This window comes from Thamnophis elegans, chromosome 3, assembly GCF_009769535.1.
Source record: "Thamnophis elegans isolate rThaEle1 chromosome 3, rThaEle1.pri, whole genome shotgun sequence".
In the NCBI taxonomy this organism is placed as follows: Eukaryota; Metazoa; Chordata; class Lepidosauria; order Squamata; family Colubridae; genus Thamnophis; species Thamnophis elegans.
Window position 1 is genome coordinate 32,383,202 of NC_045543.1, and position 22,339 is coordinate 32,405,540.

A 22,339-nucleotide genomic window follows, 5' to 3' on the forward strand; every position below is an offset into this window, starting at 1 on the left:
AAAACAGCCATTTAACAGTTTTGGGTTACCGTCCCTCTTCCTTTTTAAGGGCTTGGTGATGGAGAGAGCAATCTGGGCAAAAGCGGGGATAATCCCAGGAAGCTTTGTAACTGTTTATGTGTTCTGGGTGGATCCCATTCAAGTATTGCCTGTACTTTTGAAGGACCCATTTCTATGCCCTGGTGTGAAATGCAATATCCTAAGTAATCAATTTTTTCTTGGTGGAATTTGCATTTGGAGAGTTTAGCATAAAGTTTGGCAGAGCGAAGTTTGTTCAGAACCTCCCAGACTAGTTTTACATGTTCTGCCTTAGTCTCAGAATATAACAAGATGTCATCTAAATAAACAAGATAGCTCTTATATAAATGCTCCTGTAACACTTTGTTTATTAATTGCATAAATATTGCAGGGGCCCCTTGTAGCCCAAATGGTAGCACTTTGAATTGATAGCATCCAAGAGAGGTGTTAAATGCCATTTTCCATTAATCTCCCTCCTTAATTCTGATATGATAGTAAGCCTCCCTTAAATCCAGCTTTGAAAAGATTTTCCCTTTTGTGAGGTGTGCTAGCATAGCTAGGGTGACCAGACGTCCCGCATTTGGCAGGACAGGCATGCCTTCCCATAATTTTTCCCGCATCCCGGGCTGTTCTTTAAAAACCCCGCTTTATTTTGGCACTCGCAGCTCGCTCGCTCTCCCGCCCATCAGCTGCTAGCTCGCTGGCTCATTCCGTTATATCTACACTAAAAATCTAAGCCAGCCCAGCCTGCCGCTCACTGATTGGCCTGGACTCCAGCCAATCAGTGAGCTGGCTGGGATGGAAAATTGTAAGCATGCCGCGTACTTAAAATTTTCCATCCCAGCCAGCTCACTGATTGGCTGGACTCCGCTTAGCTTAGCACGCCTCGCGAGTCTCCATTTCATTTCGTCTTTTGCTTGCTGCTTAGCTTAACTGGTGAGTAACGGTACCGGTGGGAATCAGGAGGCGCTGGGGGGAGGAGATGGCCCTCCTCTCCTCCTTCTCCCCCTTTGCGAAGTTTCACCTCACGCAGAGAACTTCCACTCAGTCCCAGAGCTTCTGCCGGCGTGGCGGCGCCTGTGTTGCGGTGGGAAGCGACCACGCCGCGAGGCCGCGAGGTGTGGTCGCTTCCCCCCGCCCTCCCCTGTGGTGGCAGCTGTTTCACCTCGTGCAGAGAACTTCCACTTGGTCCCGGAGCTTCTGCCAGCCGCTTCTGCGGGCGGCAGAAGCTCCGAGACCGAGTGGAAGTTCTCTGCACGAGGTGAAACAGCTGCCGCCGCCACCCTCCCCCGCCCATCAGCTGCTAGCTCGCTGGCTCATTCCGTTCTATCTACACTAAAAATCTAAGCCAGCCCAGCCTGCCGCTCACTGATTGGCCTGGACTCCAGCCAATCAGTGAGTTGGCTGGGATGGAAAATTTTAAGCACGCGGCGTGCTTAAAATTTTCCATCCCAGCCAACTCACTGATTGGCTGGACTCTGCTTAGCTTAGCACGCCTCGCGAGTCTCCATTTCATTTCGTCTTGTTTTGCTTGCTGCTTAGTTTAACTGGTGAGTCACACTTAGCGACTATCAGAAATATGAATCTGTTGCCAAACACCAACATTTTGATCCCGTGACCATGAGGATGCCACAACGGTCGCTAAGTGTGAAAATGGTCACTAAGTGTGAAAAATGGTCATCAGTCACTTTTTTCAATGCCATTGTATCTTCCTGATTATTAAAAGTGCAAATTCACTCAGTGTCAATCATGACTTCTGAGTCCATTTCAAAGTATTGAGTATAGAATTTTTTAAAATGATTTTACTTCAATTTATTCTGTGTGGAATAGTTTGAAATAAATTATTGCTGGTGTAATACTTAACAATGGTTTTTAAGGATTTCTTTTATTTATAGAATACCTTTTAATTATTTTGGGGGGATTTTTATTTTTAAATTGTTTATAAAATATATTTACTACAAGAAATGTTCCTTTTTGCAAATGTTTTCTTTGTGATGCAATATGTTCAGACCAGGTTTATGTGTCTCAAAGTGGCTGCTATTCTATGGGCAGGCCAGGTTGGTGCAAGGCAGCTTTGCCAGATTCAGTGTGTTTCACCCTCGTTGAATTTTATATCGTATAAAATCATATAATTTTAATTTTTTTTTAGATTATTAACATAATGAGTAAGAAAAGAGGATGCAAATTCAACGATGATCTAAGAAGTGAATTTCCTTTTCTTAAAAAAAACCAAAAGCGATCACATAGTAAGATGTGAGAAATGTAATGGTGAATTTTCTATTTTGCACGGTGGGAGACATGATATTACAAAGCACTTGGAGACGCAGAAACATAAAAGATATGTAGATGCTGCTGCATCTTCCTCCAGAATGCAGGAATATTTTCGTAAACCAACGTATGCAGACGAAGAAAAGAAATTAGCATTAGCAGAAGGACTTATGTTTTTTCATGCTATTAATCACAATCATTCCTTCAGATCTATGGACTGTACATCACAAGTTGTCAAAAAGTTATTCAACAAAAAATTTACCTGTGCTAGAACAATATCCGAGACAATTGTGCGTAATGTGCTTTCCCCATATGCATTTTCAGAATTAAACAAAAATCTAGAGAAAATTAATTTTGTATCCATATATTCTGATGCATCTAATCATAAGGATATCAAATTATTTCCAACCATTCTTAGATTTTTTGATTCGGGAACTGGAATACAAATTAGAATTTTAGATTTTGTTTCTTTGCCTGGCGAAACTTCTGAAATAATTTTCAGTTCCATTATTAATATTTTGGAACAAAACAATTTAAAACATAAAATAATTGCATATTGTGGAGACAATACAAATGCAAATTTTGGAGGAAAAGCGAGAAGAGGTACAAATAATATTTTTTATAAATTAAACAAAAACCTTAATCAAAACATTATTGGTGTTGGTTGTGCAGCGCACATAATACATAACGCCATTCAAACAGCTGCTGACTTGTTGCCCATAGATGTGGAAAATATTATTGTTAAAATATATTCTTATTTCTATATATACACTGTGCGCGTTGAAATGCTTAAAGAATTTTGTGAAAATGTGGAAGTCGAATATCACAAAATACTTGGATACTGTAAAACGCGCTGGTTAGCTCTTTTGCCAGCTGTCGAAAGAATTTTGAAAATATACGATCCTTTGAAGTCCTACTTTCTATCACAGGATAAATGTCCTAGAATTTTAGAAGAGTTTTTTGAAAAAGAATCTTCAAAAATTTGGCTAGAGTTTGTACACAATCAAGCAGCTGTTTTTCAAAATAGTATAAAACTTACTGAAGGTAAGTTTTATATTCACCCACAGAGTAGGTTCAAACAATTTTTGAAACCCACCACTGCTGTGAACAATCAATAGCTGTAATGGCTGAAACTGGAGCCAATGATCATCTCATTCATTTCATTTCCCTAAATTTACCCTTACTGTCATTTCAGTAAGAAAAATCTAATAAAAATTCTAAGCTGCAAACAAGATTTTTGCTCTTTTTCAATTATAATTGCTCATTTATCAAATTTATATGGCAATCCACATCCCCAAGAAGAGACAGGATGACATATAATTTTATACTTTATACATTCTTTCTTAGAATATTGTATCATTTGGACCTGCTCATCTGGATTTGTTTTGATGGTTGCATAGTAGTAGCTCTTTTTGTTTGTGTGATATTGATCGTAAAGAACTCTGGTGATCTCATTCTTTCAAAACAATAACATTCAATTTTTTCCTCAGCTGAAATGGTTCTAGAACTTAGTAAACGAAATCCATCTTTGAGTAAGATATCAATCAGTAGTCCAAGAACATTAGCTCCATTAAATAACTTCCGCTTATCAGGTTTTATAGAAACATACCTGTAGAAAGAAAAGAGATAAATATGTTAGTATTAATTTATTAAGCATTTCCAATGCACTTACTTTTTGTTAAACTTTTTAAACAGTGCGATTTTTCAACCCAGGTAGGTAGCATCTACCTGACCTTGGCTAGTACTGAAAAATTAAGCAAGGTGAGATTATTTTTATCAGACCTCTAAGAAATCCCAAGTCTTTAATCTAGTTTAGAATATTTTTTTGGGGGGGGGAGAATTTACAAAAAACATTGCTAGATCTACATCGCCAAAATAATATATGCCACATGAGTTCAAGCTAAACTGAAATAGACTTTATTTTTAAAGATGAACAGAAGTTTAAAGTGCACTAAAAGACAAGTTAACTTCAATGTCCTGAACGAATAAAAGTTTTTTTTTTTTTTGAGATTGTGAAAGGTGCAAAATTTTGCTGGGCTTCTGAAAAGCAAGTGCCATAAAATGTTTTATATAATAATCACTGATACTTTGCTAAAATTTTATTTTATCTAGCTTCATTTTCCATTTGAAATGGTCCTGGGGTTTGCTATTGCTTTTCTGTATATTTTCATAAAGAAATCCATTTAGAAAAGCCTAACAATTTGAATAGCTGAACAATATGTTTATCTTAGAAAGCAGAACCAGCTTGATTTACATTTGTATATTATTTCTCTTAATTGGATGATATGTACAAAACACATTATTTACTTTAGCAAATGTTTTAGAACAGGGAAAGTTCTAATATCTTGCATTAAGATCTTTAGCTGCAGTGACCTTACAGAATATCAATGTTTATGATCTCAATGATTTAGATGATATATAGTCAAAAAGAAATAACAATGGATCTAATGGCATTTTATCCATCAGAGATGGGGAATTTGCAAACCTAGAGTCTCCACTCCAGCTGCTACTTTCAAAACCCTCATTCAAAACATACTATATCTTTGGTAAGTCATATGTCCTCCTCTAGAGTCTGCTTAGGAGAGATAACATTTCCATTTACTTTTGGCTACAACCCTATGCACTGTTTGCCTCACCATTGCCTGTCATATTCCCCATCCGAATGCAGCTTTTGAAAAATCTGCTGTGGCAGACATATTTAATTCCTTTTTACTGTATTATTTATGTACAGGACAACCTCTTTATATATGACAAAATTTCTTTTTTCTTTCATTCTTTCTGTAAAAATAATTTCTTTAAAGTTGATCTGGCAAGTAGTTGGTTTATTACGTTGTTTTGTAGATACCACTCAGAATGCTAAGCAAATTTATTGATTTGCTTACCTGCTCATATGAGTGGAAGGGCAAAATAGTGATAGATATGTGCTAATATCAAATTTGTTCACAGAAATATAAGAATCTTGGTTTACTATTATATCAGTGTTATTAGAAAAGGATAGAAAATTGGCTAATGTACTTAACTTCACAACACGGTCAACATGACCATAACCATAGAGAAACATTTTGCATATTTTTAAAATAGGAAAAAAATGGTGGAAATGAATTTTTTCACACACAAAGATGTGCAAAACTTTTCGCATCTAGGATTAAAGTTTGTACTCTTTCTTTTTCTCCTGCTCCTAACAAGGATCACCCTCAAGACTGTGTTATCAGAAACTTTTTGCCCCTTTTCTCTTCTTCTAGAAGTATACCAGTGGTGGGTTTCTCCTGGTTCGTACTGGATCGGGAGAACCGGATGGTGAAATTTACCGATCCGGTGAGAGGAGGTTCCACTGGTGGACCTGGAAGTAAGTTCCGGAATGCCTGCCCCGTCTGTCTCCCCATGCTCAGAAAAGCGCTGTCCAGGGAGGTCCCTTACTGGCAGGCAGGCGTCCTAGAACCTGCCTGCCAGCAAAGGTCTTAAATGGAATCACTTTTCTGAGCACGGGGAGACAGGCAGGAGTTTGCACCATCCATCTCCCCGTGCTCAGAAAAGCGCTGTCCGGGAAGGTCCCTTACTGGCGAGCAGACGTCCTAGAACCTGCCTGCCAGTGCCGCGCAAACTTCTCCGGTGCACCCGAGCTGGTGGAATGCCTGCAACCAACTGCCCATCGCCAGGGAGACAGCCAGTGCAGGTGAACCACGCGTTTGCTCCGATCACACGGACGCTCCACCAGCTCAGGTGCAGCCAGACCGGAGAAGTTTCTCTTCTCAGAAATGTCTTCTCAGCGAAGCTGAGGCAGCCTGCTTGTCCCTTTCAGGTGGGTCCCCCAGGAGGGAGGAGGCCAGGGGGAGAATAAAGGGAGCTGCAGTTCCTCTGTGAATGGAGGGAGAGGAAAAAAGTTGGGATTCTCCCTGCTGCAGCCTTTAAATGGCAGAGAGAAGCCGAACTCCCCCCCCCCCTTCACAGAGGAGTTGCTGCTCCCTTTATGTGGATGTGTGATATTTTGCAAAGACTGGGAAATCTCATGCAGTCTCTGAACAAGAAAAATGTATTTGCATGTTAATGGGGGAAACAGGTGGGCTAATTATAATCTTAAACTATTTTTGGCTTACTATACAGATAATTTAATGCAAAGCTGTGCACAACAGCATTAGATTTCTGTGGTTTTATCTTCCTTGGTTGGTGTTGGGGAGAGCTATGGAAAGCTAAAACAAATGCTGTGTAACAAGCGTGAAACATTCCTTTTGATTCATTGGAGAATTAAAACCAAACATTATTTCAAAGGAGAGAAGTTTCATATCATGCAACTTTCATCAAAACTGTTTCACATGTACTTAAATTTTTTTTTGGGGGGGGGAGACAATAGTGAACATCTAGGAAGTAGGATAGTAGTGGTAAATATCTTAGAATAATACTTTGATGCAACTATTATAAATTGTTCAGCAATAATTTAACTAAAAGAATTGTGCATACTGTATATAAATTGTTACTTCTTAGCAGGAAGTCCAATATTTTTTTTCTTTGGATTTTCCCATTTGGCTGAGTTTTTCAGTACTCCAATATACTATTCTTTTTTATTGGGGATATATTTATGAATTTATTTTTTTAAGCAACAGGCCAGAACCTGTTCATATTAATAAGTAGGAACTCTGTTGGACATCAAACTTATTTTAAAGGTATCATTATGTAGAACTCTTTTTAGTAGTCTAGATTATGGAAGAATTGCAGGAAAATATTAGATAAGACAGAAAAAAGCTAAAATAGGGGTGGGGGTGGTGAATCAACTTCTTGTTTCTTGCCCATGTTTTGTTACAAACTACTCTAACTGCTGCCTGTTTTTTTTTAGCAGTAATGATTACATTGAATATGATATTAATGTATAAAGCATGTGATATGGTTCCAGGATCAGAGCTAGCCTATATTTGAATGGCCTGAAGGTGTGTTAACATTCAAGGAAGCTAAAGCTGCAATCTAGGAAAGGCAGTTCTTGGCCCTCTAAGTGCAAAACCACCCTAATCACCATATAGAAGAAAGTATGAAATAGGCTTGTACAAATCATTTGGTGGGATTTCAAAGCATTGGAAAGTTGTGGGAGTCCTTTGGAACATCTGCTTCAGTGACCAGATCTGGAGGAGTGCTCAGAGCCCTGTGAAATAACTTCCCAAGCTTTAGTACAAATGCTAGGAGTGCATGGTGCTTTGGATTCTGTTCCAAACAAAGTACTGAAAAGAATACAAGACTGTAAATATAGTACCCCACCCACAACTGTTTAAAGTCGATATTTCATGAATCCAGGAAAAAAGTGCCGCTGCTTTAAAAAGTATCAAGTAGATGCTGTGGGCTTTACATTCCTATATATTCAAAAACAGTGCATAGCCCTAACAAACATTATTATTTAATGAATTTAAGTTGTTGCCACTGCTTTGAAGTTAAATTCAGGTGTATGGATGCCTCTTTCTTTTCTGTGTAATTTATACCTCTCTCTTGACTGGGAATGCTGACATCATCTTGGCCACTCCCACCTGGTTACATGGCCGGCAAGCCACTCCCACCTGGTCACAGCAGTTACAGCAGTTATAACAGGGCCAACAAGCCACTCCTACCCAGTCACATGGCCAGAAAGCCACTCCCACACTGGTTGCATGGCTGGCAAGCCACTCCCACAAAGCAGGCCACACCCACAGAATAGGTTCCAAAATTTTTTGAAACCCACCACTGAAGTATACTGATTCTTCCACTGTTACACTAACTTCACAACCACAGGTAAGTCTTCTCTGTGATGTGGCTTTAGGAGCACTTGAAAAGCAAATAACTTATCTCTTGGGAATGAGTTGCTATCTTCTCAGTTGTAAAGGAGAACAAGAGCTGATAACAAAGATTTTTCCTGGGCCTTAAATTCCAGTATCATATTAGAAGACCTCTTCTACTTTTGGAGAACTTCAGATAGCTGCAACTTTTGGTTTGATTTATCCTACCTCTAAATTTACTTGATTCGAAAATGATTTTTACAGCGTAGGTAAAATTCCATTATATATCTGTCAGCATGTTTTCTATTCCCTGAATTCCTATTTACCCTCAGATTTCATTAGTAATTACTTGTCATTTAAAGAAAGGATTTGGAAATTTCCAAGCTTTAGAAATTCACAGAAGATATTTTAAAAATTGCTTGGATTTTCACTATAGAACATGTTCCTTTCTCTCCATGTTGCAAATATGCTTCTTGAATCCACTGACTTACTTGGGTTATGTTTGATTCCTTTCAGTAAGATGTTAACCATTTCGTTCATATATGTAATAGTGGCTGTCATTCCTGGTTCTGACTTTTCAAAACCATAGTACCATTTTGTTTTACTTGGAGCTATTTTGAGTTATACAATACAATAGCTTTTCTGAAAGAAAGAAATCACTGCATTCCATAATATGCATAGTTCTTCACTAGATATAATTCTCCAAGTTAATAGGTAAAATATGCAGCCCATAATTACTGTAGCTGGGAATGCCTTTTTGTCCAATGTGATTGGCAATAAATTGTACTCTTCCGACATCATTTTTATTTCAGATTCTGAGAACAAAGGTATTCTTAGTGACGGATCCTTGGTTTTGGATTTTTTTCCAAGCTGGCTTTAGGGTTTCATAATGATACGAGGAGATATGAAAAAAAAATAGTTATATTTAAAGAAGTCTTATTCATCTTGCTACTTTGGGATGGGTAGGTTTGTTGGTTTATATTATATTCTTGAATGCAAATAATAACTCATTTCAAGCTCTTCATGGTTCTCTCTTATGTTCATGAAGTGAAGCTTGTAATATAAGAGTGGTAGCCCAGCTTTCATCCATTTTACCCAGAGCAGTATTTAAATTATCAACAACTAATTTTAAGTTCAGATACTTTTAATAATTACTTCCATGTAATGTTCCAAAGGCACTTTTTCAAGAGGCAACTAGACTTTCTGGTTTTTCTTTGAAGACGTTTTGTTTCTCACCCAAGAAGCTTCTTTAGCTCTGACAGGATGGTGTGGAATCGAGGGAGCTTAAGCAGCTTCTTAGATGAGAAGCAAAACATCTTTTTTTAAATAAAAATAAAACAGAAACTCCCGTTGCCTCTTGAAAAAGCATCTTTGGGAGAACCATGACTGGATGATTGAGAATCTCCATAGACATATTTCTATGTAACTCTACCTGTTCCATTGAGAACCAAGAATCTATAAAATGTTTCTAAGGTGACATACAGAAATAATTTCAAAAATACCTTGCAACAGATTGGTCACTGTAGGTGATGCCACACTGGAAGACAAGATCATGATGAGAAGGCCTCTCCAAAGAAAGGGGAGATAGTGACTGCTGAGAAGGGACATGATGACCTTTCCAGCTCATTCCTACAAAATTTTCTGAAAAGGTTGTGATCCGGTCAGCCAGCTCATCAATAGTAATGCTGCAGGAACCAAATATGCGGAAAAAGCCCTGCATTTCCTGGAGCAAGAATCGTATTTCTAAGACCTCTGGTTTGGGTTTCAGCAAATTTTCTTGATGTAGGAGATCAGCCACAGAATAAAGTCCATAGAAGTCAGCTTCTCTCCGCAATCTCTTGTAGTCTGAGAAGTCACTAGGTAGGGCAAGCTGGAGCGTTCTTAAGCTATCCAAAATATAGCTGAACAGAACTCCATCACGGTCCACAAAATACTGCCCATTTAGCAACTTAAATTCAGGGTCATTGCCATTCAACATTCTTGCCAATCTTGACTCAGGGAACCTTTGTAGTGTAGAAGGCCTTGTGGTAAATTTAAGCCCACCCACATTTAAAACAATTACATCTTGATTACTCATCCTCTTCTTCACAGGAAAATTGAGTTGGCAGTAGATATATCCCAAGATTATACAAATTTATGCAAAAAAACCCACCCTTAATTCAATTTCTGCTTATACTTACAGTAGAACTTCACAAGCGGAAGATTGCCCAGCAACAAAAACAATATATGTACACATTGCATTGTTTACAGGATTGGTCTCCCGGACACTTTGTAACTAAACGATTTAAAAAGACAGCAGAAGCCTCACAACTGGTATTTCAGGAAGTTGCTAGAGATTTGCCAGTCTTCAATGTTTATTTCCCCCCTGAAAAAAGGTCATTATTTTGGTGTAGCCTTGGTGTAATGGTTAAGGGTAAACGTTAAAAACTGGGAGATAGTTAGAACTAAGCCTTGCCTTAGGCACAAAATCAATTGGGTGACCTTGGCCCAGTCACCCTCTCTCAGCTCTAGGAAGAAGGCAATGGCAAACTACTTCTGAAATCTTGCTAGGAAAACTGCAGGGACTTGTCTAGGCAGACCTCAAGAGTCAACACTGACTTGAAGATACACAAAAAAATTCATGGAAAATTCAACCTTACTCTATACTTCTGCCCACAGTCAGGGTAACTTATGACTGTGGAGTTGTTTAAAAATGAATTTATTTGCTGAATTTCTGGATCTCTTCTTGATTACTTTCCAAACCCAAATAATCTTATTCTTGCTACTCAACAAGAATTACAATTCTATATATTGTGCTGGTCGAAAATTAAAAGCAAATGATCAACCTTGAAAATTCAGAACTGAAGTTTCATAATATAGCAATAGTGGTTGCATCTTAGGCTATCTAAACAATACTACAGACCATATCTTTGTTTCTTGAATCTGGTAGCTACCGTATTTATTATCCATTAAAGCAAAGATTTGACTTGGAAGTTCAAGTCAGATTCAATGATTCAACTTAAATTCTGAACTTATATCAATTTGGCAAAGGATACATTATTGAATATAAAAAATAATAATTTGGCAGTGTGTATTTCAACAGTTGGATTACAGTATAGTGCTACAGCATACAAACTCATCTTGAGCCGAGGTGGCGCAGTGGTTAAATGCAGCACTGCAGGCTACTTCAGCTGACTGCAGTTCAGCAGTTCGGCTGTTCAAATCTCACCGGCTCAAGGTTGACTCAGCCTTCCATCCTTCCGAGGTGGGTAAAATGAGGACCCGGATTGTTATTGGGGGCAATATGCTGACTCTGTAAACCGCTTAGAGAGGGCTGAAAGCCCTATGAAGCGGTATATAAGTCTAACTATTGCTATTGCTATTGCTATTGATGCACACTTTGTATTTGTGCACAATCCTTTTCCTATCTAGGGAGCAATATATTATTGTGATTAAGAATATTAACATCTAATTGAGATGAAGGTTCATATTCCACTCAACCATAAAGCTCATTAAGAGAGGCTCAGACCTCTGAATTATCTACTTTGTTGTAAAAGAAAAAAATTGTTGTAATCTACTTTGTTGTTAAAAGAAAAAAAATTAATGGAAGCCAAATATACAGTGTAAGAGATTTCTCTCATCAATTTCCCACAAATTTTATTTATAAAAGGGGTCATTAGATACTTTCACTGAAGCACAAATTGTTTATTACAGTAACAGAGGAAGTAAATAAAACCTAAATAGGGTAGTATGCAATATGCAATATACATAGTGGTATGCAAATTAATATATACATATTATTCAGTAATCTTAAAGTATCTAAATCCAGCAACATATGTATTTATAGTCAGGCAATGAGAATGTTAATATGTCAATGAAGATGCTCAGCCATCTGGTAGTGTTTTCTGGAAATTGAGTTAGGACAACTGGATTTGTATGATGGCAATTGAACTTGCTTTCTTGTTGGTTTGAACCAACAAGAAAGAAAGTTCAGTTGCCATCACTTAACTTCCAGACAATGAGAATGGTATTACAATAAAAAAAAAATTGGTGCACTGAGAAGGTCCACTCTTTACAATAATTTTTCCTGGTGCATTGTTTTCTTACATTATCTTCTAATGGTCTTGCTCCCCAGAGCTGTTCTTGCTTAGTTTTACTTTTGTAGTTTAATGAACATTCCACATGTATTGGAATACTCAATAGTATTCCAAGTTCTTTAACCATAGGTCCACCAAGTTATACTATGGTGTTGCAAATGTCCAAACTTTAGTTTAGTTCCATTAGTTATCACTCAAGATTAGTATTTAAATGTCTATGGAGATTCATAGTCATTTAGGTCATGGATGTCATAAAGGTAAAGAATGCAAATGACCAGCTGTCTGCAAGGAGTGTAAATCCTTCCATTCCCCACCATCCAATCAAAGCTGAAGAAGCTTCTTGGATGACAAGCGAAATGTCTTTAAAGAAAAACCAGTTGCTTCATGAAAAAGCACCTTTGGGATTCATATTTATTAAATATTGATGTTGACTGTAAGATTATGGCTTTTGTGAAATTATCCATCTTGACAAGATTGTATGAATTCATCCGTTTTGTTTATTCAAACAAATCTAACTAGTTTAAAACAAATCTAACTTGTGATACATGATCCTAGTCATTCTTAATCAATGGGGTCACAGATATCACAGCCAAATCACCATCACATCTATTCTTAAACATGTTTATCTTTGAAGACTTTTAAAATTAAAGCAAGGCCAGCTTGCATAATAAAATAGCATAACTGTAACCATTCCATAGCTTTTTTTTCTATTATCACTTTGGTTCTGTAACGCCTCCCCCCAACTCTTCAATTACTTTCTTGCTTATACATTGTACATATTATACTTGGATTTGCATCCAATTGTATTTTTCTAGGGAATGAAAGAAAATGATTTAGGGATGATTTTTTTCATTAAAACACCCTTCAAAACAGCACAAATCAATCAATATTTATTTGGTCAACAACAAGCAAAACGTAAAAACAAAGTGAAGCAAATACATACAATAGTATACTTAGCAGAATAAATCACAGGGCATTCTTTATTACAATGACAATACAGTTGTTGCCTGGGTGATAAATCTAAAGCATTAATAGGTATAAAATAAAAATAAACCGATTCTGATCCTTTATTGAAAACCAGTTTAAAGTTAACAATTAATATTCCATACCATGCTAAATGTGATCTTAGGGATTACTTAACAGGTGTACGCAATTTTCTATAGTTCCTGCAGCTTCCATCCAGTTAATTGAAATTACATTAATTTTCCATTTAATTCCACCTCGGAATAGTTACTTTCAAGAATTCAACAGTAAATTGTTTCAGCTCTTACATGTTTCTAAGATGTTCATAGTTAATTTTAGGGGATGCTGGTCATTTTCTAATCATGAGTCTGCCTCCAGCCTTTCAGAACAGCAAAGAGGCTGTGGTGTATAGTTATGCCTAGTAACTAGAACTACTAAAATGGATTTCTGTTTTCCACAAGGAAAGTCAATGGCAAAGCCAGCAGGACATCAGAAGTTGCTCCTGCTCCCACTGCTTTTTTGCCTGCCTGTGATCATTCTATTTCTCTGTTTAAATAAAGAAATATCTCTCAAACAATGAGCAAAAAAGTTGTGGGTGGTCTAGTCACCATTTTATGTATTGTAGTATCTTCTCCATCACAGTTAATGAAATTCACTACATATGAACTACAGTAATGATATTTTAGTTATGTCTTGTCTGAAAAAATTAAGCTGCTACATCATTTCCTAAGTTTGCATGGTTTCCTTCCATAGGTGAATTGGGATCCTGCAGGGCAAAAAAACATTGAGGAGCTGAAGACAGGTGCCACGGATGTCGGCCTTCAAATTGGAATTGACCATGCACACATATTCTTGTTAAAAATACAATATACAGAATTAGTTTTGATTTTTCTTGTGGAAATTTTTTAGCATTCAGTTTTTATTAAAGAATTAATTTTAAACATATACAACCTTTCATTAATATGGAATTTTATCATGTATTTTTTTTTCTGACTTACCAGTGAACCATTGTGAACATAAGTGCAGCCCACCTCTGGCAGTGGGGTACCAAAAGGTTCCGCCTTAGGCCCAGTACTCTTCAATATCTTCATTAATTGACTTAGAAGAGGGGATAGAAGGGAACTTGTCAAATTTGCAGATGACACTAAGCTGGCAGGAATAGCCAACATCCCAGAAGACAAGCTCAGGATCAAAAAATATCTTGATAGACTTGAACAATAGGCCCTATCCAACAAAATGAAATTTAATGGGGAGAAAAGCAAGATTTTAAGCAGGAAAAACCAAAGGTACAAGTACAGGTTAGGCAAAACCTGGCTCAAAAACAGTAACTGCCAGAGGGACCTTGGAGTCATAGTGGACAACCACTTAAACATGAGTCAGCAGTGTGCAGCAGCAGCCAAAAAAACTTGGTTGTATAAACAGGCATAGAATCCAAATCACATGAAGTATTAGTACCACTTTATAAAGCCTTAGTGAGACCACACCTGAATACTGGATCCAGTTTTGGTTACCACATTGCAAAAACGATGATGAGACTTTGGGAAAAGTGCAAAGAAGAGCAACAAAAATGATTAAAGGCATGGAGACAAAAACATGCAGGAATTGGATTTGGCTAGCCTAGAGATAAGGACTGGAGACGACAACATGGCAGCAGTATTCCAGTATTTGAGAGGTTGCCACAAGGAGGAGGGGGTCAACTTATTTTCCAAAGCACCAGAGGACAGGACAAGAAACAATGGATGAAAACTAATCAAGGAGGGAAGCAACCTGGAGTTAAGGAGGAACTTCCTAATAGTAAGGACAATTAACCAGTGAAACAGCTTGCTTCAGAAGTTGTAGGTGCTTCATCACGGAAGGTTTTTAAGAAAAGGCAGTAATCTATCTGAAATAATATAAGGTCTCTTGCTTGAGCAGGGAGTTGGAATAGAAGATCTCCAAGGTCCCTTCCAGCTCTATTCTGATTGACTGAATTTTTAACTCAGCACTAGCCTGGATATCATTCTATATATGAAGTGGTAGTAGTTATCCTCATTTGTATATTAATTATAGCTGAAATGGCCACCTGCATAAAGTATTCAGCCCTTTAAATTCATTATCAGACTACAAACACACTAAAAAACTTACATCATCGTAGTACCAATCATCATTATAAATGAAAAGTATGTTAAAATATGCAAAGCCACTGGCTAACATTTTACCCACTGCCTACTGATTTTGGGGAGAATGATTTACTTTCCTTCCCTACTCCTCTTAAATTGTCAGCCTTAAATTGGTCACCCTTGCCCTTAGTAAAATCCCAAATCCAGCACAGCACAGATCTTAGGAATTTTTCTTCTTCTAATAAATCATAATCCTGTTGAAATGCATTAAGCTTTGCTTTTTCCATGACGATGGATGATTTATAACCCATCTCTAGCTGCCTAACTTTCCAGTCCTGCTTTGAAGCATTAGTTGTTGTACACATTGTACACAGACCATCCTTATGGACTATTCAATCAGTGACTATTCAAAGTTATGACAATGCTGAAAAAAATTTCTTCCCCTTCCCTCATTGGAGAAACTGGAGAGAATTTTTCAAAGGAATATTGCAAGCCATTTCTATAGTTTGCCTAGGACTCCCACTCTGGAACTGCCACTATGATCACATAGCTTTCCATCTGCCGAAGACACTCAGACCTTGAAAGCAAACAAGTCAACTACAGGTATTCCTAGAATTATGATGGCAATTGAACTCCATTATTAAGTTCATTTGTAAAGCATGCCGCATGACTGCATTGCTTAGCTATGGCAATCCCTGCAGACCCTATTGATGAAGAATCATTAAGTAAACACCTTGTAACTTCCTGCCAGCTTTCAACATACAAAGTCAGCAGGGAAGCCAGCAGGAAGTTGCAAGTCCCAGGCACTCTGCAACCAGGTCATCAGGAAGGTAAATGGCTCCTGCTGTGTAAGAAGGAATTAAGTGGGATGGGAAGATGTGGCATGAGCACATCGTTTGGAAGGGTGTGTAGGTGGCAGAGATGAATGCAAAGGGGATGGGGGAGGGTGCGCAAGTAAGTAGTCTTGATTGAGCAACTTGTGACTTTCCCGCTGGCTTCTCTATTGTGGGAAACTGGGAGGTAAGGTTGCAAAATGCAAACATCAGATGAGTCACTTGACAAATGTCCAGATTGTGATCATGATTAAGATTTTGGGACAGCCAGAACTTTGAGGACCAGTCATAATCATTACTGAATGAGTGGACTACCTGTAGTCTTCTCTTTCTAGTTGGAAAGAACAGTTGTAGCCATATGATTCCTCATTTAATGACTTCACTTAGTGGCAGAGTTGCTGGTCCTGATTAAAGTTGTTTGCAAAGACCTCTACTGTTGTAATGGTATGTGGAATTTGGGAGGCTGAGTAAAGTAATGCTACTTAGCAAAGGTCAAATAAGAGTGAGCGCAAGCCACAGGGCATAGTAAGCAGAACAAGAGACTCAGGAAGAGCAAACCCCCCCCCCCAAGTTGAGGCTGTAAAAGTGACGGTAACAGGACTATATTTTTAGACTTGCAAGACTCTCCTAATGTAGCTTTACAATGAAGTAGAATTAACATAGCAGGCTATGTGTCCTGCCTAGTCTATGTGCTAAGCCTGACCACTGTAACCTCAATGCATCCATCATGTAAATAATGCCCAAAGTGAACTTTCTATCCTCAGTTCTGCGGGACCCACATCTGAGTACAAGATTTCCTCCTGAAACACTCTCTCACACATACCTCCAGTGGTGGGTTGCAGGCGGTATGCCCTATAAGGCGTACCAGAGCCTGCCCGGTGCTCGGGAGGGCCCGTCTGCCCACCCGAGCTCCTTACCTGTCCTTTAAAGTCTTTGGCACTTCCGCACACGGCACATACAGCACCTGTGCGACACTCCACCAAGCAGCTGGAGCGTCACGGATGCTTGCAGAAGCATCACTAGCAGCTACAATGCATGTGCATACGTGCACTGTGCGCACCCACGTGGGCTACACCAGGTGCGTTCCAACCGTACCGGTTGGAACAGGATCTGGAACCCACACTGCATACCTCCCTAACAGCATGAACTTGTATAACATTCCATAGATTTGGCCATTGACAAGTCTACATAGCTGTAACTGTTAGTTGTAAAAAAAAACCTTGTGATTTGCAAGCCCAAGATGTTCCAATTTCATTTGTTGCTTATAAACATACAAAAGTTAACAATTTGTTACTTCCTATGTTCCTATTTATTAACAAATTACAAAATTTGCAATATTTCTGAAGGACCATGATTTGTGGTAGCAATATACAATCATTATTTGTGTATTATATCTCCATGCAAACATATTTCCAACTTACACTCCAATTTGAAATTCAAACACTTTATAAATCAAAAAGGTTTATATGTTCCACTATACACATTACTTTCTAATAAAAAAATAAGTCATGTAATTTTACTTTCAGAAAACATCAGAAAGGTAGTCAGCTTTTAACACGAGTTACAGAATAGTTTAATACATGAACTATCAAGACCATTTCAAATATCAAAAATGTTTACATTAAAAAAAACCCAAACTCACGGATTTTGAAAATATGCTTCGTGAACATGAATAGAGTTATAAAAGTTTATACATAGACACAAATTGGGCAACATTATTCAACAACACATGGATATAATTTACACATTTTTCACTTAGAACAGCAGCACTATCTGCTACTTTTTCCCAGTATAAAATAGCATGATCTGCCATCTCTGTTGGGTCTGTGAGATAACCTGTGCCAAACGCAGAAACAAGTGTTTTCCAATACTGAAAAGTTTTGTCCCAAAAATCTGTAACACATACTTGAATAACAACCATCAGCAAACAAATTAAAGCAGGTACAAAAAAACGTGGTGAAAGGAAGGAATTTGTCACCCAATTGAAAGAGCTTTTCTCTTGAGGTAGTGAAAGTTTATCCACATCTGCTAGCTTAAATTGTTCCCACTGATTAGTATCAACATCCTTAATTGTAGATTTGATGTCTATAGTAATACAAGGCAATGTAGTTTCCTTTATCACTTTGATTTTCTCTCTAAATTCTTGCATCTGTTGTAAAAACACAATGGGTTCAGATACATCCTTAAATGTTTCTGCAATATTAAACGCAGTTTGCTGTTCTTGTATGATAGTGTTCAGTTTGTTGATTTCTGGATCATAAGCCTGCATAACTGCAAGCTTCATGGTTTCAAAGTCTGAGAGAATCTCATTCTTCTTTTGTTCCAAGGTATACTGTAATTTCTCAAAAAAATCTTTTACTCTGTCATAATCCTTTGTTAACATCTGGAGAGCTTTTCGTTTGCTGGTTTCCAACGTTCCTAGTCGAGAAAGTGCATCTCCACAATGCCATGCTTCAAACACCTGGGACAGTGTTTCAAAAGCACGCTTTTCTTGACAGTAAGCATCCTCAATAGAGCAAAAGATATGTTTTATGTGATCTCCTCGAGTGGCACAAATGCCACATATAAGTTGTGTGTCTGTCTGGCAAAAAATATTAAGAGGCTGACCACTGTGCACTTTACAGACAGGCATTTTTGTTGATATTTTAATCTTGTTATATTTTTCCACGATGCCTTTTAGTGAATAGTTAACTTGGAGATTGTTAACTCCTGTTACTGTAGTTTCCTTTCGACACGTGGGACATTTAAAAGGTGATAGTCTCCAAATCACATTCCGAGTATTTCCCTCTAAGATCCCTTCCAAACATTTTCTACAGAAGTTATGTGAACAAGGTAATGCTCGTGGATCATCAAACAGGCAACAACAAATGGGACATGTAAGGTCTTCTTCAAGGAGTTCCATTCTTCTCTATAACAAGGATAAAAATATAAGCAACTAATACTCATAATCACCGTCTTAAGAAACTGAAATTTCTTGCATGCATTTCTACATAAAACTACTTTGCAAAAGAACATACAGAGTTTGGTGAATTTATTTTTTACCAGATCAATAAAATGGCAAGAATTTCAACATTGCAAATGAATAAGGAAAAGTAGAAAATGTTATTGTGACTAACCCATCTTCAAATAAAAGAAAAAAAATGGATCAGTAACATAAGTAACAGTCCATAAGGCCTGATACTATTGGTGCTGAAATGTATATCAGTTGTAGGAGTGGAATGATGTAGGTACATGTAACACCAGAAGGGATTGTCAAGGGCTCTGCAGGAACAACATAGTCTGAACAATAATTCCTTGCTGTGAACTCTGCTCTGATGGTTTTATAGATATGTCCATGTAATTATCTTGTGAAGAATATGAAAGTGTTTTGCTATTATCAGATTCTGAGGTTTTTCTCTAAATTCTTTGTCTAGAAAAACAATGTACCGCTTCAGAAAATTCCAGTTGCTCCTGCCAGTGGTATGGTAATATGGTAATTCAGAGCAGTAGGCTAATGCTATTCGCTCAAGATATAAGACTTTCTCAAGCACTATCCCCGTGCCATGATACAAAGGTTAGCTAATTTGAGTGGTTCTCAAATTTTTGGTTTAGGAACCCTTTTACATTCTTAGAAATGACTCCAAAGAGCCTTGATTTATGTGGGTTATATCTATTGATCTTTACTATATTATAAATTAAAACTGAGAAAGTTTAAACTATTTATTTGACTTTGCAGATCCTTGGAATGGATCTTGGGGACCCCCCAGGGTCCCCACACCACTTTAGTAACTACTGACCTATAGTTTTCTTACATTTTTTTCCTATTTGCATTCCCACAACCCCTTCTTTCTTAAAACAAAGCAGGTAAGGAAGAGGCCTTCACTCCTTCTAGAGCAATGTTCAGCCACTTTTAATAAAAAGCTATATATTCATAACACTTGTTTAACCCTTCTTGGTTAATTGGCCTCATTCTCTGATTCTACACAATATACTGAAACAAAAACTAACCAGAGGCTGGTTCACACAATTAACAAGGCTAATATATGGACAGCTAGTATTTTGGGGTTCATGAATGGCAGTTTGATGTAATGTTAAGGCATCGGATTACAAACTAGGAGCTTTGAGCTCTAGTCGCCTTAGACTGAAAGACGGGTGACTTTTGGGTAAGTGTCTCTCCGACCTTGGAAAGAGGCAAAGGAAAAACCTTGCCAAGAAAACTGCAGCGCCATTACCAGGAGGCAACACAGAGCACACTCAAACGGGCTTCGACAGTTTTGTCAAGGCATTTGACGTCAAAATACAAATGGACAAGGCGTTATTTTTGCGTTAAGAATTCGGGCTGGGTAGTTTGGGGGTGAACGGATAGTGGACCCTGAGAAGCACAGCTAGAGGCACATCACGGCGTCTGGGAATTCCCCATTCCCACCAGGCGCCATCACTGCCCGACTGCTGGGACAGAAGCAGCAGCCTTTTCAGCCTCACCTGCGAGAGACGCTTACAGTGCAGTGAAGTCGGTGGGGGCAACAGAAGCCATCCTGGCGGCCGTTCCTGTCTCAGAGCTGCAGTAGCAGCAGCGCCGCCCCCGCCGCCCGGCTCATTCCTTCCTTTCCACGGGGAGCGTCCAAAAGGGAGGCCCGGCACGACTTCCCCGCCCGTCCAAGCCCAGCTCACCTGCGGGTCGACTTCAGCGGGCCCCGCCCCTGATTCCCAGGAAAACACGCGAGACTGCAGGTTGTGCCGCGAAGGACACCTTTCAGATCCAAATAAGGATCCGTTGAGTCGGGACTTCCGCTCTCCCTCCTTTTCCGCTTGGCCACAGACAACATCCGCGCAAGCTGCCCAGAAAGGCCATTTTTACGGGCGTGGTACTACGCCTTAACGTCGTGACGTAGGCGGGCATGGCTTGGGTTTCTGCTTCTCCTCCAATCACGTTTGAAGTGGCTTTTTCCTCGCCTCATCTTTTCTGTTGGCTGAAACTGGAGGTGGGGAAATGAGTCCTAAAATTAGCTAGGAGGTATTTGCAGGAAAGGAAGCACTAGATTAATTAGTAGCTTCGGCTTTCATTTGGCCATAATGGTTGCTTTCACAAGAAACACGGACTCCTCCAGATTTTTCAAACTTGGTAACTATATGGACTTCAACCACCAGAATTCCCCAGCCAGCATGAAATCCCATATCTTAAAAGTTGGCAACTTTGAAAAACATTCAGAGTCTTTCAAGCCTGGATGTGGGGGTCAGATTATTAATGTTCAGCTCCTAAAATATGCTACTGAATATGGTATCTTAACTGGGAAAACCACTTCGGAAAAACTTTGCTAAGAAAAAGAACTTTGCACAGGTTCAGTATAGGTGGTATCTTACTCAACAGTAGTAACTGTGAAAGGGATCTTGGAGTCCTAGTGGACAACCATTTAAATATGAGCCAGCGGTGTGCAGCAGCTGCCAAAAAAGCCAACACAGTTCTAGGCTGCATAAACAGAGGGATAGAATCAAGATCATGTGAAGTGTTAATACCACTTTATAATGCCTTGGTAAGGCCACACTTGGAATACTGCATTCAGTTTTGGTCACCACGATGTAGAAAAGATGTGGAGACTCTAGAAAGAGTGCAAAGAGCAACAAAGATGATTAGGGGACTGGAGACTAAAACATAATGAAGAACAGTTGCAGGAACTGGGTATGTCTAGTTTAATGAAAAGAAGGACTAGGGGAGACATGATAGCAGTGTTCCAATATCTCAGGGTTTGCCACAAAGAGGGAGTCAGACTATTTTCCAAGGCACCTGAGGGTAGAACAAGAAGCAATGGATGGAAACTAATCAAGGAGAGAAGCAACTTAGAACTGAGGAGAAATTTCCTGACAGAACAATTAATCAGTGGAACAGCTTGCCTCCAGAAGTTGTGAATGCCCCAACGCTGGAAGTCTTTAAGATGTTGGATAGCCATTTGTATGAAACGGTATAGGGTTTCCTGGCTAGGCAGGGGGTTGGACTAGAAGACCTCCAAGGTCCCTTCCAACTCTATTGTATTGTATTGTATAAAAATGTACAGGCATTCTTTGAGAATTGGACACGATTGAACGGGGGAGGGGAGGAGAATCCTTTCAGAAAAGGATTATTTTCAATATAGCTTCTAACTTATGAGGAAAGGGTCCTTGCCCAGCAAACCAGTTGGGATTACTTAATTCTGTGATGAAAGAATTGTCCTGGGTTCGGCTCCAAGTGGGGGAAAAGACACTGGAGACATGGAGGCTGCTTGGAAAGACGGTTTATTGGTGGACAGGACCACATGGCTTGAGCCCTGAACAGAAAAGGTGATCACATGCTTCAATGTTGGTGGAGAAGAAGAGAAAGGCTGAAGGAGGGGCTTGCTAGG

General features: G+C 38.7%; 2 protein-coding genes across 4 annotated transcripts; both read right to left on the reverse strand.

Moving 5' to 3' along the window:
* Nucleotides 1-3,642: 3,642 nt before the first annotated feature.
* Nucleotides 3,643-10,092, reverse strand: KCNRG (potassium channel regulator). The gene is made up of 2 exons (XM_032212505.1): nt 9,518-10,092; nt 3,643-3,895 (listed from the first exon to the last, which is right to left on the reverse strand). The coding sequence occupies exons 1-2, from the start codon at nt 10,090-10,092 to the stop codon at nt 3,643-3,645; spliced, it is 828 nt and encodes a 275-aa protein (XP_032068396.1).
* Nucleotides 10,093-16,914: 6,822 nt separating this feature from the next.
* Nucleotides 16,915-20,782, reverse strand: TRIM13 (tripartite motif containing 13). Of its 3 annotated transcripts, none has more exons than XM_032213543.1 (2): nt 20,465-20,782; nt 16,915-18,894 (listed from the first exon to the last, which is right to left on the reverse strand). In XM_032213543.1, the coding sequence occupies exon 2, from the start codon at nt 18,886-18,888 to the stop codon at nt 17,665-17,667; it is 1,224 nt and encodes a 407-aa protein (XP_032069434.1). In that variant the 5' UTR covers nt 18,889-18,894; nt 20,465-20,782; the 3' UTR covers nt 16,915-17,664. The 3 variants fall into 3 exon arrangements, with proteins under 3 accessions (XP_032069434.1, XP_032069433.1, XP_032069432.1); XM_032213542.1 differs by having other exon boundaries at nt 20,637-20,781; XM_032213541.1 differs by having other exon boundaries at nt 20,448-20,781.
* Nucleotides 20,783-22,339: the final 1,557 nt, after the last annotated feature.

Coding starts and splice junctions, on each gene's coding strand:
- KCNRG (XM_032212505.1), bottom strand. CDS start 10,092: ATGAGTAATCAAGATGTAATTGTTTTAAATGTGGGTGGGCTTAAATTT. Junction 3,896..9,517: donor AGTGACCAATCTGTTGCAAG/GTATTTTTGAAA, acceptor TTCTTTCTACAG/GTATGTTTCTATAAAACCTG.
- TRIM13 (XM_032213543.1), bottom strand. CDS start 18,888: ATGGAACTCCTTGAAGAAGACCTTACATGTCCCATTTGTTGTTGCCTG.